The sequence below is a fragment of the Centroberyx gerrardi genome, chromosome 24 (genome assembly GCF_048128805.1).
Source record: "Centroberyx gerrardi isolate f3 chromosome 24, fCenGer3.hap1.cur.20231027, whole genome shotgun sequence".
Classification (NCBI taxonomy): Eukaryota; Metazoa; Chordata; class Actinopteri; order Beryciformes; family Berycidae; genus Centroberyx; species Centroberyx gerrardi.
In genome coordinates this window covers 21,427,525-21,444,657 of record NC_136020.1, presented here as the reverse complement: position 1 = coordinate 21,444,657, position 17,133 = coordinate 21,427,525, and the positions used below count along the sequence as shown (strand labels likewise).

General features: G+C 45.8%; 1 protein-coding gene across 1 annotated transcript in view; it reads left to right on the top strand.

Annotated features, from left to right (window-relative positions):
* The window catches only part of arid2 (AT-rich interactive domain 2), a 41,252-nt gene extending 27,763 nt beyond the window's left edge, over positions 1-13,489 (top strand). Inside the window, exons 12-21 of the mRNA XM_071906688.2 lie at positions 724-802; positions 1,188-1,322; positions 2,014-2,228; positions 2,978-5,391; positions 8,337-8,491; positions 9,680-9,818; positions 9,939-10,021; positions 11,274-11,397; positions 11,977-12,068; positions 12,943-13,489. Coding sequence (XP_071762789.2) covers positions 724-802; positions 1,188-1,322; positions 2,014-2,228; positions 2,978-5,391; positions 8,337-8,491; positions 9,680-9,818; positions 9,939-10,021; positions 11,274-11,397; positions 11,977-12,068; positions 12,943-13,054 — 3,548 coding nt within the window. The 3' untranslated portion in view covers positions 13,055-13,489. The remainder of the gene's footprint in view (positions 1-723; positions 803-1,187; positions 1,323-2,013; positions 2,229-2,977; positions 5,392-8,336; positions 8,492-9,679; positions 9,819-9,938; positions 10,022-11,273; positions 11,398-11,976; positions 12,069-12,942) is intronic.
* The last annotated feature ends 3,644 nt before the right edge of the window (positions 13,490-17,133 follow it).

The following is a 17,133-nucleotide window of genomic DNA, read 5'->3' as shown; positions in this document are numbered from 1 at the left end:
GGAGGGCATTCATGTGAAATTACTAAGTTTTCCGATATATTCGGTAGGCCATGAACGCACAAAATGAACAGGAGTGTAAAATGATTGCCCCTAACCACATCCAAGGGAGCTGATACAGTCATCGTTTAGCTTTGATTTGATTAGAGCAGGGAAAAGTGTCCCTTGTTGATTTATCCGCCAAAGACAAATTTTACCAGCAATTGGCACTTGGTGTGTGTTAATTTCAAACCCTGCCTCTGGGCATCATACACACCTTGTGCAAAATTACTTAAGACCTTCTCTGATCTACAAGGGTCCACTGGTAAATTCGGCATACATCTGATCCTCCAAGGCAAGCAGCGCCAATCAATTTTAAAAGTTGGATGTTTTAGTGAAGCAAGTGCGGAAGGAGATGAGAGAATAAGAGGTGAAGCAGGTATAAAAGCGACTGCTGAAGTGCCTCACAGCACCGTGAGTGTGTGGATCAGCAGGTGGGAATCGAACCCCTAACCTTGGCAGGGTCAATGCCAGTGAGCTACACAGGACTACCAATGCAAATTTATCAGTTTGCTGACATCTAGTGGGCAACCTGGGGAACGCCACAAACTGAGACTTCATTGAATCAATAGATATAAAGCATTTTCCCCCCTTTTTTTTTGTTCTTTTTTTTCTTTTGCACTGCAGTGGTGTCTCTCAGCATTAAATAAATTATACATGAGCTTTATAATTTCTTTGTCTCTTCAGTAACGAGGGTCCCGGTTCAGTCCACTCCGCCACCACCTGGTATCGTTGAGCTGGACGGGGAGAAGTTTACGCTGCAGTGGTAAGACGCTCGCATACTAAAACATTACTTCTTTCCTTCCTTTTCTTCCTCCTTCCTTCCTTACCTTCATCCTTCCTTCCCTTTCCCCCCCCTAACCCCAGCCTTGCTTTTTCCCTCTCATACAGTCTGTGTCTCTGCCCAAGTCTTCCCAGTTTGATCTGGACTTTGCTCCAATTTCTAGACATTTATTTTATAAGTCCTGTTTGTGTTTTGAGGAAATGACTCAGTGAAAAGCTGATTTCTCCTTTATGACTGCAGTTTTTGTCTGTCTTGTGAAAAAACTGGTGTCTGTCTGTTTCTTGTGTCCAAAAGAAAAGTGTTTTTGTCTGTGTTTACATTGTCATTCAAGTAATTGTAATATTTCCGGTTTGTGTTTGTCCAACAGGCTGAACGCTCACTTTGAGGCGAACCCCGAGGGCTCGGTGTCCCGGTCAGAAATGTACTCGGAGTATCTGGCCACGTGCAGCAAAATGGGACGCAGCAACATCCTGAACTCCACCGGCTTCCTCAAATGTCTCCGGTCAGTCCTGAGTCCACACACACACACACACACACACACACACACACACACACACACACACACACACACACACAACTGCTGTGGCTTGATACACAGTCCACCTGCGTTAAAACAATGCTTTTTTGTCGGGACAGGCAATAAACCGAAGTCATTTGTCTCAGTTTTGCTACTCAGGCAGTTACCGCTGCAATTTTGACCAAGCGGAGCTGCTGTGATGAGTTCTAATAAAAACATTCGGCCTGAAGCTAGATACTAGTAAAAAGCGAGAAGAAGCAAGAAGCATTTTCTCTTTTATAGATGCTGCAAAACACCGTTCAGCTGCAAATGAGAGAAAAGAGACTGATGTTGCATGATTTGTTACTCATGTTCTACGCAGAGATGCCGCATGTACTGAAAGTTTGCTGCATCAAATCTACCTGCTGCTGGGTGTTTTGAACAGCAAATGTAAAATAATAAACTGAAGGATCATGCAGAAAAAAAAAGCTGTATGTTAAATCACTATTATGTTACATCAGTCAGCAATAGAGTAGTAAAACAAAAATGTGTTTATATGAGAAAGTCGAGGATTACAATTTTAAACATGATCAGCAAAAGGCGCAAATCGGTTCCAGTGCTGTTGCTGGTAGTATTTCCACGTTGTGTTCATCCATCTTCCCCCTCCCCTCCCCTCCCTATGCCCCGCCCCCCACAGGACTGTGTTCCCCAACCACACGATGCGGCGGCAGGAGGAGCCCAAGGCCAACGGGCAGGTCCACATCCTGCTGGTGGGGCTGAGGCGGCGCTCCATCCCCCTGCCCATCCAGCTGTACTACCAGCAGCCTCAGCAGCAGTCGAGCCCGGCGGCGGCTCCCACACCACTATCGACCCGACACGAGGCTCCTGGAGACCCTCAGGCTCCGCCTCCAGGTAGACCCCTCTGCAACCCCTCCCATCAAATAAAACCGCCTTTCTCTCCCTGACTCATATTCCATTGGTTTAGACTTTTGAATGATCCCTCACTGCATTATGTCCCGCCCCCAACACCCTGTTTCAACAGAAAATGCATCAAATCAAGGAAGTAAAGATGCCACTTGATGGGCTCTTTAAAGGATAATTCCCGTTGCTTTTATTTCTTTGGTTTGATATGGAATTACGTAGATGTGAAGGCGATGCTGCTCTTGTTGGCGCCTCAAAGCGGTCGTCCCGTGACATCATTACTCCAAAGTTCAGACCTCGTTGATTCATTCAGTGGGATACGATTATCTCCGCTGCCACAGTCGTAATTTGGCCTGCACGGTTAATCATGTGTTGTCACATACTGTACTTTTTTGTTTCCACATTTTAAAAATCCTAGAATACTGGCATATCGACAATATTTTGTTTTGCTGGGAACAGCCAATGTAGTGAAATAGTCAAGATGTTAGTGTAAAATGCCAAGTACAATCAAATCATTTTCTTCCTTAGATTAAAAAACAAAAAAGGTTTAATAATAGTTATGAGGTTGTGGCCACAAGATCTGCCAGCGTAATTAGGACTATCATATTAGCCGCAGTCATGTAACCCTCGTCCTAAACATGAGGCTCAGGTGACGAGTCAGTTCTCCTGTCCTGCCAAACCAATAATGTTCTTGGAAGTCTCGGTGTACCTGAATGGTTTTCTCTGTGTGTTCTGACCAGGTTTACCTGGGCATCCTGGTGTGGGACCCCAGTTCGTCCGGGTCCCGGCCCCCAGCCTTGGCACCAGCGGTGCCGCCCCACCCACAGCCTTCACCGCACAGGAAGCTCCCCACGCGGCCCACCCGACTGTTCCCCGCCACCCGGTGCCCCTGGCGGCAGCCCAGCAGCAGCAGCAGGTCCGGCCCGGCCCGGTGGTCCAGATCCCCACGTCGGCGGCGGTGATGCAGAACCACAGCCCCCAGAACCTCCAGGCTCCGCCCCCCACTCAGCAGCACTCCCCCATGCTCCCCACCGGGACGCCCGTCACACTGTTTCAGCAGGTACCGCAGGGCCACATCCTCACCGCCAGGGTGCAGGGCGTGTGCCCGCCCATTACCCAGCGTCCACCTCTGCCCCAAACCCCGCCCCTGTCTGGGCCTCAGGGCGGAGCTCCCCAGCAAGAGCCTCACTGCGCGGCCGGGGCGTCGGCGTCGGCTCCCTCCTCCATCCAGAACTTCCAGGTGGGGGGCGGCCAGGTGTTCACTATTGCTGGTGTGCCCAACGCCCAGGGGTCAAGGGTCACCTTCCAGAACATCGCCCCCAAACCGGCGCCAGCCCCGGCGGGCGGACCAGCAGCCACGATAGCCACTCCCAACCAGCAGCCTCAGCCTCAGCAGCAGCCGCAGAGCGTGGTGATAGTCAGCCCCAACCCCCAGCAGAGCCCCGCCTACTCCCCCGCCATACACCAGATCGTTCTTGCCAACCCCTCCACCATGCCCGGCGCCCAGACTATCCAGATAGCGGGGCAGCCCGGCGCCGCTTCCAGCCCCTGCCCTCCCCCCGCCGCCGGCCTCCCCTCTCACTCCAACGCCCAGGTCCAGCCTCACATACTGTCCGTCAAACGGCCGCAGCAGCAGCATCAACCGCAGCACCAACAACCGCAGCAGCAGCAGCTCCAAATTATCTCCCAGCCTCCTTCTCAGCCTACCTCCACCGAGTCCAGCTTGATCAAACAGCTTCTGCTTCCAAAGCGAGGGCCGACCACACCGGGGGGCAAGCTGATCCTTCCCGCTCCGCAGGTGCCTCCTCCCAACAGCAGCACGCTCGCTCCCAGTCCGCAGGTCATCTACCAGGCGGGCTACAGCGCCCAGGGAGCCTCTCCTCAGCCGCAGCAGCTCAATGTCCAGCTGGTTCCCGGCCAGCTCCAGGCCCCGGGAGGCCCCGCCCTCCAGACGGTGCAGCTCCTGCCGGGCCAGCTCATTTCCACCAGTAGCCCGGGGGCGGCGACCATCATCCAGGGCCCCGCGGCGGGCGGACAGGTCACCTTCACCGTGGTCCCCAACACCAGCTTCACAACCTCTGCTGCCGCCGCCGCTGTCAGCCAGGGCGCCGTGGCCCCGGGTGTTCCCCCGCCACCGTTCCCCACCGGGGCGGCGCACCACGGCCCGGCGGCCCCGCCGCCGCCGCCAGCTCCCCTCAGAGGAGACAAGATCATCTGTCAGAAGGAGGAGGAGGCCAAGGACGCCACGGGGCTGCACATCCACGAGAGGAAGATAGAGGTGATGGAGAACTCCTCTCTGGCGGAAGGAGGCTCCTCGAACGGCAAAACCAGTAACGGCGACATGGCGGCGGGGGCCAAGCTGCTAAACGGGAGGAAGTGCATGGAGTCAAATCTACCTCCATACCACTCAGGGAACAGCCAGGGGGCGCTCAACGGCCCGGCCGCCGAGGGTCACCCTGCTAACGGGAAGCAGGCCCTCTCGCCCGGCCTGAGCGCCCCGCTGGAGGGAAACCCCGACCCCAAAAAGACTCTGGTCAACGGGGTGTGTGACTTTGAGCGGGGTGACAGCGGTGGCAACTTTAACAAAAACATTCCAAATCACATTGCTTCCAAACAGTACTTGGGGAACGGGGAGGTGGGCCCCGCCGAGAAGAGCCACGGCTCGGACCCCCCTCTCCCCGGCCCTCCTCCCCCCCAGCAGGAAACTGCCAAAGTCCAGCAGGCAGAACGCCTGGCCAACGGCCCCCAGGCGGCGGGCGCCAGGCCGCCCTCGGAGTTAACCAACGGACCTTTGGGGCCCGGCCACGCCGTGCCTACGCTAAGACAGCAACTGCTCCCCGGCCCCTCCCTCCTCCCCACCGTTACCGTTACCTCCCAGAGTCCCGCCGCCGGTCCGGCCAACGGCGTGGCTCCCGAGGCGCGAGGCCTCAAGAGGCCGGCCGACAGCGATGACCGCAGCGCGGCGGCGCCCTCGGGGATCCCCAGTAAAGTGGGAGTGCGGATCATCACCATCAGCGACCCCAATAACGCCGGCAGCAGTGCCACCATGGTGGCGGTGCCAGCAGGAACAGACCCAAGCACAGTAGCCAAAGTAGCAATAGAGAACGCCACTCAGCAGAGGAACTGCTCCCCCACGCAGGCAGCTGGCTCCACGGTGAGTCACGGCAGGGTCGCTCGCACTGAGCAACACTCCGCCACACTGTCTTCATGTCGTGGGACTTGATGACAAATCTGCCCACAAAATATGTTTTGCATTTGCACACACACACACACACACACACACACACTAGAATGGGTATTTTATCCAGTCTACCACCCACGTTTTTAGTTAACGTGATTTGATTTCATTCTAAAACTCAGCTGGGTAAATCAGTTGAGGCGGCAGGTGGACAGCATGTTGCGGAGCAGATGTGTAATATTTTGATGTCAGGCCATAAGCTAAACTCTGCCCACTCTGTTTGATATAGTTTCTCGAATATCTAATGTTGCCCAATTAGCAACAGTCTTGTTTAATATTCAAATTGGCTTGTGTGTGTGTTGGAGACCAAAGTTAAAAGTGTGTGGGATTTAGGTTAGGGTTGGTTTAGGATGGAATCGTGACAAAAAATGAAAACAGTAGCACTGACATGAATCTATTTTGAAGTTAGGAAGTTCCTACACTTTGAAGTATTGGCTGTTACTGAGGTCTGATCCTTGTCTTACTGAACTACTGTGGGCCGTTAGTTCATCGGTCCAGTCGTTTGACAGAGACCAAGATACAAACTGTTTTTCTCCATTAGAGAGAGCCAACATCCTTCTGTGTGCAACAACAGGCAGAAACTCAAGGCACAGTTATTTTGATTTCCAACATCATACATGTGGCTCTTCTATTGACTGTTATTATTGGGGACATTTACTCCTCCTCTATCTGATCGCTCCTTGCTTGATGTCATCATTTTAAGATCTTACTTGTTTCTCATGTTAGATTTTGCGAGGATATCTGTAACGCAGACGTCATGAATCAATATCTGTTGCTATTTGCTCGCTTCTTTTGGTCTCGCTTGCCCAGCCAACTTCTTATACTTCATTTCAGTCTTTCCTTAGCACAGGAGTGAAGTCTGTGGAAAGCTACTGTCTGTATTTTCTGTTGTATAGAAGGAGTTAAGAGGGTAGGTTGCATCCAGAAAGCTGCTTGGAGGTTCAAATCTCTGCTAAGTCACACCATGACTGTTTTATTTCCAGTCTGTTTGGCTTTTGGAAACTTTGGCATCTATTTTAATCAGATGCCCAGTGTTCATTAGCTGTGTTTGACGCGGCCTATTACATTATAAAGTTGATGCAGTGTCTAAAATTAACTTTTTGGCTTGCCTGCCAAGGGCTGATAAACTAAAAATATTTACCTGCCAAGAACATTTTTAAACAGCCAAAATAATTAAATATGCGTTTTTCATAGAGGTTTGTCACCCTTCTCGTCTTCAGCGCCGTTTCCTGTAAAGAATCAGGTGCTGTTTGTGTAACAGGCGGCCAATCAGGAGCCTGTTTGATACAGAGCCGTTGCTTTGCACTGATTTGATTGGCTCCCGGTCAGAGAGAGGCGTTCAGATGTTACCGGTCAGTGTGGCGGAGACGTTATTGATATCCACAGCCTCTGGTTTGATGATGTCAGCCAGCAGGATCAGCTGTCTGACTGCTGTTGAGATCGGTGGTGTAGAAGAGTAGACATCATCTAAACCCACCGCTCTTTCCTTTATCTTCTAAGTCAGATAGTGCTGAAACGATTAGTCGCTCATCAGAAAATTAATCGTTTATAATTATGAAAAATCGTATTAATCCATAGTCCATTTATCAAGTAAAAACACCAAACATTTGCTGGTTACAGCTTCACAAAAGCTAAGATTTGCTGCTGTTTCATATGCTTATGAAATTAATACTTTGGGGGTCTAAGTAAGCAATTTTCAGAATCACTTTGTACTCTGGTAACTTGTGATGGGCATTTGTCTTTAAAGATATTTTTTTTGCCTTTATTAGATAGTTCAAAGTAGAGACAGACAGGAAAGACTGGAGGAGAGAGAGAGAGAGGACGCCCTGATGGACATTTCTCATTATTTTGACATTATTTTTGATCGATTTAATCAGAAAAATGATGGATAGATTAATGAAAATAATCATTAGTTTCAGCTCTAAAGCCAAACTTCTACACACAGGGCAGTTCTATCAAATCCCTCGTATTGATAAGTAAAGGAGCCGTGGCTGAAAGGAGAAAAGCCCCAACATGATTTTATGAAACATGCAGGGATTGGCTGACACAGTTTTCGATGTTTGGGTTGACACACGGATCTGATCTGATCCGGATCTGATGAGTTCATGTGGAGGCTAAGAAGGTGAGGCCAGTTAAGACCATGTGGCTCTCGCCGATACCGGCCTCCGACAGCAGACAGCTGAGAGAACAACGTCTGCCAACAGAGAGGCTCCGGTTACTTCTCAGCTAACAAGACCTTTCTGATGCTGCGTTCAAGTCATATCGGACATATCAGCCTCCTGGTGGAAATGACAAGTCGGACTTCTGGGAATTTTTCAGGAATTGCAGAAGGTTGTCATGCTCCTAAAGATTTTCAGGAAAAGATAATATCAGTTTATATCATAAAAATACCTTTTTATAATGACAAGCGGTGTCTCAACAATTGACGTTATAATCTGCATGTTGGTGTAACTGTCCCAAGGATTTAAACACTTGGAACGCTTCCAAGTTACAGTAACAAGCTTTTTCCGATATGACACGAGCACGGCATTATTCCAAAAATCATGATCATGAAGTTGCTAATTTACCGTTTTGTCACATGAATACGTAGTTCAGTTGAAAGGCTTTGTAAGAAGAATATTATAGACACATTCTTGAGTCACTTAAAACACTATTGAAGTGTTTTATTTCAAAGCCCTATATAAACATTTTTGGGAAACAAATTGCCGCCTGAAATTCAGTCAACATTTCAAAACACGAGTGATTCTAGTGTCAGTATTTTCAAACGGTGGATATGTTGTTATGGATTGAGTTGCTTCACTTGACGGTCTGCATTTGATGTTTTTTTTATTTGGTTTTCTAATGTCTCGTCTGTCCCGCAGCCGACCGTGACCCCCTCCCCGCCCCCGGTGTCCCAGCCCGCAGTGGCGGGCGGCGGCAGCCCGCGCCGCCCCGCACAGCAAACCCCCGCCGCTCCGCCAGAGCAAACCAGGAAAGCAGGGCAGAACTTCAAGTGTCTGTGGCAATCCTGTAAACGGTGAGATTCAACTCTTCTGAACTGAAAACTCACACAGGGCATCTGCAGGCCAGAGGCGGGGACTCCAGTCACATGACTTGGACTCGAGTCACATGACTTGGACTCCAGTCACAGTTTGAATAGCTTGAGACTTGACTTGATGCATGAAGAAAAGACTTGAGACTTGACTTGACTTGGGTTCTGGTGACTTGGGACTTGACTCTGACTTGTACTTTGATGACTTGAAAAGGTTTCTAAAGTCTTGACTTGAGATCTTGTGTTTGTGTAAATGACTTAGATTGAAAGTGATGAGATTTGTTCCAGCAGACGACTGAATTTAAATTCTGTTTTCTGAATTTGTATGGAATGATTGAATTTATTGAAGTTGAAACTGATTATAGAAATCAAACTCATGATGCTCTTACCAAGTTTTTATCCTATTAAAACCATATTGCATTGAAAAGTCCTAGATATTTAGTTTTCTTTAAGATGTTAAATTGATACTGGACTCTTGATTTGTTCTGACTTGACTTGCTGTTCTACATTTAGACTTGAGACTTGCCTTCAAAGTTGACTTGGTCACACCTCTGCTGCAGGCTCTTAAATTTTGAATTTCTGAAAATTCTGAAAAAGTCTTAAAATTATCTAAATTTAAAGCCTTGAAAAGTGTTAACATGTCTTAAATACAGTCATTAAGAGTTTGTATTATTATTTTTTTCCCTTCTGTCTTTGCACTGCATGTTAGAATAATAGAGAATGGGGTTAGTAGAACAATATGTAAAACATGTTTTTATTTTTTTTCTCCATTGTATCTGCTTTACTAAACACAACTGGGCTTCATGTCCCTTAAGAATTAATGTTCTTATTAATTCTCATTTTCTTTTTCTGCCCTTTTTATAGTTTCAGATCGTGTTCAGTTTGAATTAAGCTTGTTTTGAAAGTATTTTTTCTTTGTTTTGGTTTTTGAATTGGTCTTAAATTCAATTCCAGGTAGCAAAAGTTCTAAAAAAATAAATAAAAAAAACGGTATTAAATTTGTATTTCTGAAACCTGCAGAGAGACCCTGTGGTGGGGGAACATGAATGATCGAATAAATAACTGTTTCTCTTCTCTTGAATATGTCAAAGCTACTTGATGAGTCGAGTATCTGACCGCTCCTTGGGTCACGCAGAGCTGTTTCTGATTGGTCGGTGTTTTCTCCTCCTGCAGGTGGTTTGAAACGCCGTCTCAGGTGTTTTACCACGCGGCGACGCAGCACGGAGGGAAAGACGTGTACGGAGGCCAGTGTCTGTGGGAGGGGTGTGAACCGTTCCCCCGGCAGAGACTGTCCTTCATCACCCATCTACAGGCAAGCGGCATTTTCACCTCGATATCTACACCACCAGCGTAACGGCGTCAACATTTTCGACAACAAAATGTCAATTGGATGTGGAAGATTGATGTGAAACTTCTCCTCTCTGTCTTCCAGGATAAGCACTGTTCTCGAGACGCCTTGCTGGCTGGACTGAAACTAGAGGAGCAGGCGCAAAGTCCCAATCAGAACGCTTCCCAGTACGTAAACCAGCATCTTTCTGTATTCGTCTTGATATGAAGAGTGTGTGATTACTCTCTGAAACGCTAAATTCGACCAGTTAGTGCACTCAAAACACATTTTAACCACGGTGTTGTTCGGATTTCTACTGGCAGTAGTTTTTAAATTATAGCTAGATCTTGCTGCTTTGTACAAAATGCTGCAAAGACCAGATGCCTTTTTTGCCTTTTTAAAGCATAATCTGTATCTGAATTTTGGACTATTGAGCCATAACTACATATAAATCTGGACATGAAGGCTTTATGATTGCTGTCTGAAACACCACATTTTACCGGTTTGTTCACTTCAATCTATTTTCTCTTTTTTTTTTCCTCTGTAAAAAGTGTGAAATATTTTTAATTTAGATTGAAGTGTTCCTCATCCATCCAGAAATTTGTTGTGAATCTGTTTCTGGCTGTTCTGGGTCTCCACTCCCCTCCTCTAGCTCTGATTGGTTGATTTCAGTGAAGTCTAGGTAGATATTCGAACAGCTGGTAAAAAGTGGTGATTTCTCTGGTTAGGAACTGTGGTGAAATGGCAGTGAATACACATTTCAGTTTTTCAGTGGTGCTTCAGTACATCTCACAGTTTTAAAATACGCCAAATAATTCTACTCTACTCAAGATACTAGGGCTGGGGCGATATTGACAAAATCAAATATCACAGTATTTTTGACCCAATATCGATAATGTGGCGATATTTTGGGGATGACTATTTGTGCTTTCAGAAGTAATTTACACATGAGAAGATTTTGAGAAACGAGCATTAGCAGGTTAATGTGGATATGATGGAGAAGCAGCTGGAGGCATTCACTGTTCATTTCACTCTGGAACGGTAGAACAGTCAAATAAGCTCAGAAAATTGTATAACTGTAAGAGATAACTGTAACGCAGCCTTTAAGACCAGGAGAAGACAATATTTAAGCTATATCTCAATATTACGATAACCAGAATCCCAAAGGATCTCTAGTCTGATATTACGATATTGGTATTATATCAATATATCGCCCAGCTCTACCCCCCTTAACAATCTGTGAACTTTATTTTTGACAGTAGATTGTTTGTCTAACAACCTATCAAGACCAGATGCCCTTTTGCCTTTAAAAGCAAAAATCTGTCTGAATTTTGCATGATGAAGCTGTATTTCGTGTACATAATTACACACACACACACACACATGCTGAACTGTTGCTGATGTGAAGCTGACCCGCTCCCTGTGTGTGTTTTGCTGTAGGACTCCCCCAGTGGCGAGCAGCACTCCGGCACCGCGAGCACAGAAAGCAATCGTCAATCATCCGAGCGCAGCTCTCATGGCCCTACGCAGAGGCTCTCGAAACCTGGTCTTCAGGGACTTCACTGTGAGTACAACACACACACACACACACACACTCCTTTCGTATGAAACAGAAGGCTGTGGGTCGGCCAAGGTGTACATAAGCTGCTCTTAAAGCTTTTAAATCCCTGGCTTTTAAATCCCAGTGTTTCCTTTACTTCAGGGTTTCTACTCAGGTCTGAGAAATTCATGGAGAAAGAATTTGATCATTTCCAGGTTTTGATGAGGTTGGAAATTGCGCAAAAAAATAATGGAAACGTCTGGGGAAATATTGTTGTATTGTCCCGAACCATCTCACATTCTGATAGTCATTTATGGACTAATATGGGACAGTTAGGAGGGGCAAGACGTCTATCGGCATAAATCATATTGAGCTCGTCAAATCAAGAAATTCAGGTCTGGACAAAGTCTGGAATTGTGAAAGTGATATATTATGATACAGATATTGAAATATGAGCCATTCTTCAACTGCAACACCAACTGGAACTGATCCTGGAAGCAAACCTGGATGTCGAATTATCTAAAATTACCTAAAAGGAATAATAATTCTACAGGAATCCACAAATATAATTTTTCTGTTTTTTTTTTTTTTTTCCTCCCTTAGGATGAGAAAGAGGGACCAATGACCAAACACATACGACTAACTGCTGCCTTAACGTTAAAGAACATCGCCAAGCACTCTGACTGTGGTCGCAAGTAAGTTTCCTCCCGTGTTGGTTCACCTCTCTGTTGACTTACAGCTGGTTCTGGGTGTTTTTCTGATGGTCAGATACATTTATTCCTGATACTCAAGTTGATATTATACTCATTTTTTTCCATCCGAACATAAATTCAGGTCGGTTAGTCGGGCATCAGACACTTTTCTCCTCTCTAACTTCATCACAGTCTACGGCACAAATCACTTTCTACAAATCATGTCTGTTTTATTGAGTAGAATCGACTTAATATAAGGAAGCAAATGTTGTGTTATTGTGTTCATTTTCACAACCTTTACTTCCTTTTTATTTTACTTTCTACACACCTTCGCTGCAAATTTTCACACACTGTTCTCTTCTATTTCCCTCTCTATTCTATTTTGGACTATTTGAGTCAACATATGAGAAAACAATCTCCTATTTTGGACGTGTACTATTGGAAACACACATTATCTACCAAACGGTTTGACTTCTTAGTTACAGTTCAGTCCTGTCTGAAGGGCTGCGACTAACGATTGTTTTCATTAACGATTATTTCTTTCGATTAATCATTTAGTCTATAAAATGTCAAAAATGAAGACAAATGCCCATCACAAGTCCCCAGAGCCCAAAGTGATTCTTCAAACGTCTTACTTAGTCTGACCAGCAGCCAAAAAATCCCAAAGTATTAATTTCATAATGATATGAATCAGAGAAAATCAGCCAATCTTGACATTTGTGAAGCTGCAACCAGCAAATGTTTGGTGTTTTTACTTGATAAATGACAGACTGTACAGACTCTACTTGTTCCCTCATGTGGTTTTGACGTTTTAAAGTTTTCAGTGTTTGTGGAGAACACGGCGGTACTGACGTGTCTCCGTCTGTCTCGTCTGCAGGTTGGTGAAGAGGCATGAGACGCACCTCTCTGTGCTGGCGATAAGTAACATGGAGGTTTCCACCACGCTCGCCAAATGCCTTTATGAACTGACGCGCTCGCTGCAGGCTTGAGGCCAAAAGGACAACAAACCTCTCCGCCCCCCCCCCTCTCACCTCACCTCACCTCACCCCCCCCTCGCCCCCCCTCTCACCCCTCCTCCTCCTCGTCTCCTGAGAAGAGGTGAAACCCGACGGAGGGTCTGCAGGGGAGCAGAGGGCGGCGAACCGGAACGAAGCTCCTCCCTCTGCCGCGCTGCCACACCCCCCCCCCCCCCCCTCCTCCTCCTCCTCCTCTCTCATCCTACCTGTGCTCGCCCCCCCCGCCGCCCCTCGCCCCACCCTCAGCCCCACCCACACAACAAACTGCCACGGGGGTCTTCCACCAGCTGCCCACCAGGGGGAGCTCTCTGAGACTGCTTCCCTGAGGGACTCCACCAACCAAACCCCAAAATAAACGAGCACATTGCGTTTTTGTTTTTCTTTCTTAGTCCCGTGAACTGACGTGTGAGTCGGAGCGAGTGGCGGTCGACTCGAGAGTACGGGTGGGGTGGGGTGGGGGGGCGGGTTCAGGGGGGTGGGCGGGGCTTACTGTAGGTGAGAAGGCAAGATGTCCGACACGGCTGAGGAGGGAGGGGGAGGAGGACTTAGCTGGCGACTGGCGCAGATTTTTTTATTTTTTTTTTTATTTTGTTTGTTTTTTTTTTCGTTAGAACTTGGTAGCTTGGTTTTTCTTACTTGAGTCAATATATTTTCACTTATTTATTATTGAAATGAATACCATTACAATTAATGAAAAAGAATCTTGTAAATATCTTGTGAATATATATAAAGAAGATCCTCTTTCATGCCGATGCAGCCACTGGAGAAACTTGCTCTGTGGAGTAAATAGAAGCATTACTTTGGTAGGATTGAATACAGTAGTATGGTTTTTTTTTTGTTTGTTTGTTTTTTTTTTGTTATTTTTGCTTTTTTTTATGATCCCTGGTCACTTGTATCTAATGTGATTCTATACTCAGCAGTGGATGAATGTACTTAAAAACCTGTAAATAATTCTGCAAAGGTACTGATGCTGTAAAGCTTAGGGTTCGGGGGAAAAAAACAGTTTTTTGTGGAACTGTGACATTTTTTGTATTATAATACCTTGTAGAACTCATTTTGCTGGCTGAAAGAGTATGGAATAATATATCTCATGTCATTTTGTAGAAGAAAAAAAAAATATTGAAGGTATTCTCTCCCCTTCTTCCTCTATCCCTCCCTCTCACACACCCCTCCCTCCCTCCCTCCCTCCCTCCCACACACACACACACACACACACCAGTAACATGTATCCACTGTAAGCGTTTTGTCATTGTACGGGCACGGTGCGCGTACCAAAATTTTTTTGTATTTGTAAATTGGTTTAAATACATGGAGTTTTTATACAGGTTTTCTCCTGTGTTCTTTGCTTTACGTGCAGGTATGATATTTTCTTCACTACTTTTTTCTATCTTAATATAGTGTGGAGTTTTATTGTACTATTTTTTCATTCTTAATACCATGCCACATTCCGGCTCACGTCCTCAGACTGTCCTCTCTACAGTGTGTTGTGTAACATTTATGACTGCCTGTCGTATTAGCATCTGACCGGGGCGAACCCAAACCATCCTCATTTCTGCGGTGTCAGTAGGATGTGCGACTATACATAGACCTAACAGTCTGTTAGAGATTGGCTTTATTTACTTTGGTGACTGTTTATAGTTTTTAAATAAAAGACTGAACATTTTGCTCTTGTTTTGATGCTCTTTTTCTTCACTTTCCTTTCTTTTTTTTTTTCCTGGCCCTTTTTCCATCAGCGCGAGTGAAATCGATTTAAAGGATAAGTTTGGTGATTTTTTTGGACCTGCAGTATATATAATTTGTCTCTTACATACCTGTAGTATTTGGACGAGGGCTGAAAGATATTAATAAAAAATCTACTTGTGATTATTTGGCAGAATATTGCAATTGCGATTTAAACTGATTCATATAAGTTTTTCATGTCAAATTTTTTAGAACTAAAAGAAAAGTGATTTTGTTAAAAAAAAAAAAATAGATGTCAGTGTGCAGGATTTACTGAGTTTGAGTCTGATGAAAAGTTTTCACCAATACTGTACTTGCTTCATGGACCAAAGATTACCTGCAGCTCTAAAACACCTCGTTCACAAATCTGTTTTGGACACTCCTCTCTTTTAAGTAATTAATTGCAGCCTCTGTTATTTGGAAATTGCAGAAGTTCATATTGTGATTCTATTTTTTCCAATTAATTGTTCAGCTCCAACTTGGACCCACAGACAGTATCGTCTCCAGTCAGCTGTCAGTTGAGCAGCGAGCTCCGCTGCCTCTTGCTGCAACGAGTCCAAACTGTTTGTCAGAATATCTCCAAAAAAAAGTCTGTGAATACGGAGAGCGACCGCCGTATTTCTCTCCACAGCAGGAAAGCAGCGGCACCGTTTCCACTCAGCGGATCGTCTTCTACCGAACTCTACTGTTTACAATCTGACCCGACCGTCCAGAACCAGATCACTCCTCCAGGAACCGCCTTTCACCCCACAGCGGTCTGTGCTGCGGCAGAGAGAAATAGTTCTGTGATTTCCTGATTAGTGAAAGTTGCTTAATGGAGGAACTGAGTCTGTTTCCTCTCGACTCTGTGGAGACACAAACGGCTTTTCTGGAGATATTTTGACAAAACTGACAGCTGAGTCTGGAGCCAATACTGTCTGTGGGTCCAAGTACTACAGGGATGGAAGAGCCTCATATATATATAAAAACTGAGCTCAGGATGAGTGTTTTCCCAAATTCAGCTCGGCTTCTGTGCTAAATATGGAAACTAACCAGATGCCAGTGTTTTAATATTCAAGTCCAGGACTCAATTTTCATGGTTGGTGGTTCGACTTCAAGCGGCCGGCCTGTCTGATAACCTAACAAGCTCCATTTGCTGGCGAGCTAATCCTTTTGTTCTGTTTAACTGCTGGACGGTTTCCTTTTGGCTCGTTCCCTCGGACAAAATTGAATTGTTAATGAGTTTGTTAGCGCTCCACTTCCCACAGTCCCTAAAACAAATTTGGTGCTTAATCTCAGAATAGTGGGAACTTCCTTCTTTCACCAGAAGACTGTTCAGCGTCACGTTTGGTTGGTGCTCAAAGCGACAATCTGAGATCCTCATTTTTTTTTAATTTAGTCTCCATCTTTGCTGCGGAGCGCTCATCGCTGTGGTTTTCCAGGTAAAATGCTTTCTTCTGGTTGTTGTCTTCCCTTGAATCGAGGAGGGAAGTGCAAGACCGGGTCCAAAGGGGGTCGAGACCAAATCAAGGCTAAAACCAGAGCAAATCGAGTCCAATTCAAGACCAAGATTAGACTAAAATAGACAATAAACCTTGTATGTGTCTTTCCAAATGTACAAATAATGCTTAAGGAGTTTCTTAAAGGAAAAATCCACCTTAAAACACGTAAACACTGTTAAAAAAAAAAAGCAGCTGTTGGTGATGTATTTTTCATTCCTGGGTCCATCCAGTAGTTAGTTGTGTTTTTCTTCTTGGTGGATAACCGGCCAATCGTAGACGAGGTGACGTCACCTCCAGATGTTTCCAGCAGCTACAATAGAGTTTGATATGAGAAAATGTTTCAGGATGTAAAACATCAGCGGTAAACGTCAGGTTTTGGTGTCAGTCCCTCAGAATCAAAGAGCGAGGGCTTCTTTCTAGAGCCGCCATTTTGCACCGAGAGACGTTCAACAATCATACAGGGAGAAATCCATCGTAGAAGAGGAGAGAGACCAGTTTCTCCACCCACAGGAGCAGGAGAGAGACCAGAATGCACTGCAGCAGAGAGACAGGTTGGGGTTTGAGTATGGGGGTAACTCTCACTTTATCTTGCCTGGAAAAAACTCTCACTCCACTCTCGCTACCTCTCTCCTCCTACATGTATAACCCTCAGCTGAATACAACAGGTTCAGGCCTGTTCTCTGGGGGTTGTTGAAAGGAATTCTGGGAAATGTAGTAAATCACTAATTGAAGCAGACAAGACAGGTTCAGGGAAAGTGGGTACACCAAAAAAGTAAATTACAACACTTCATCACAAAATAACATTTGAAAATATTCAGATAGGTGGGGAAAAGTCATATCAACATCCAGTAA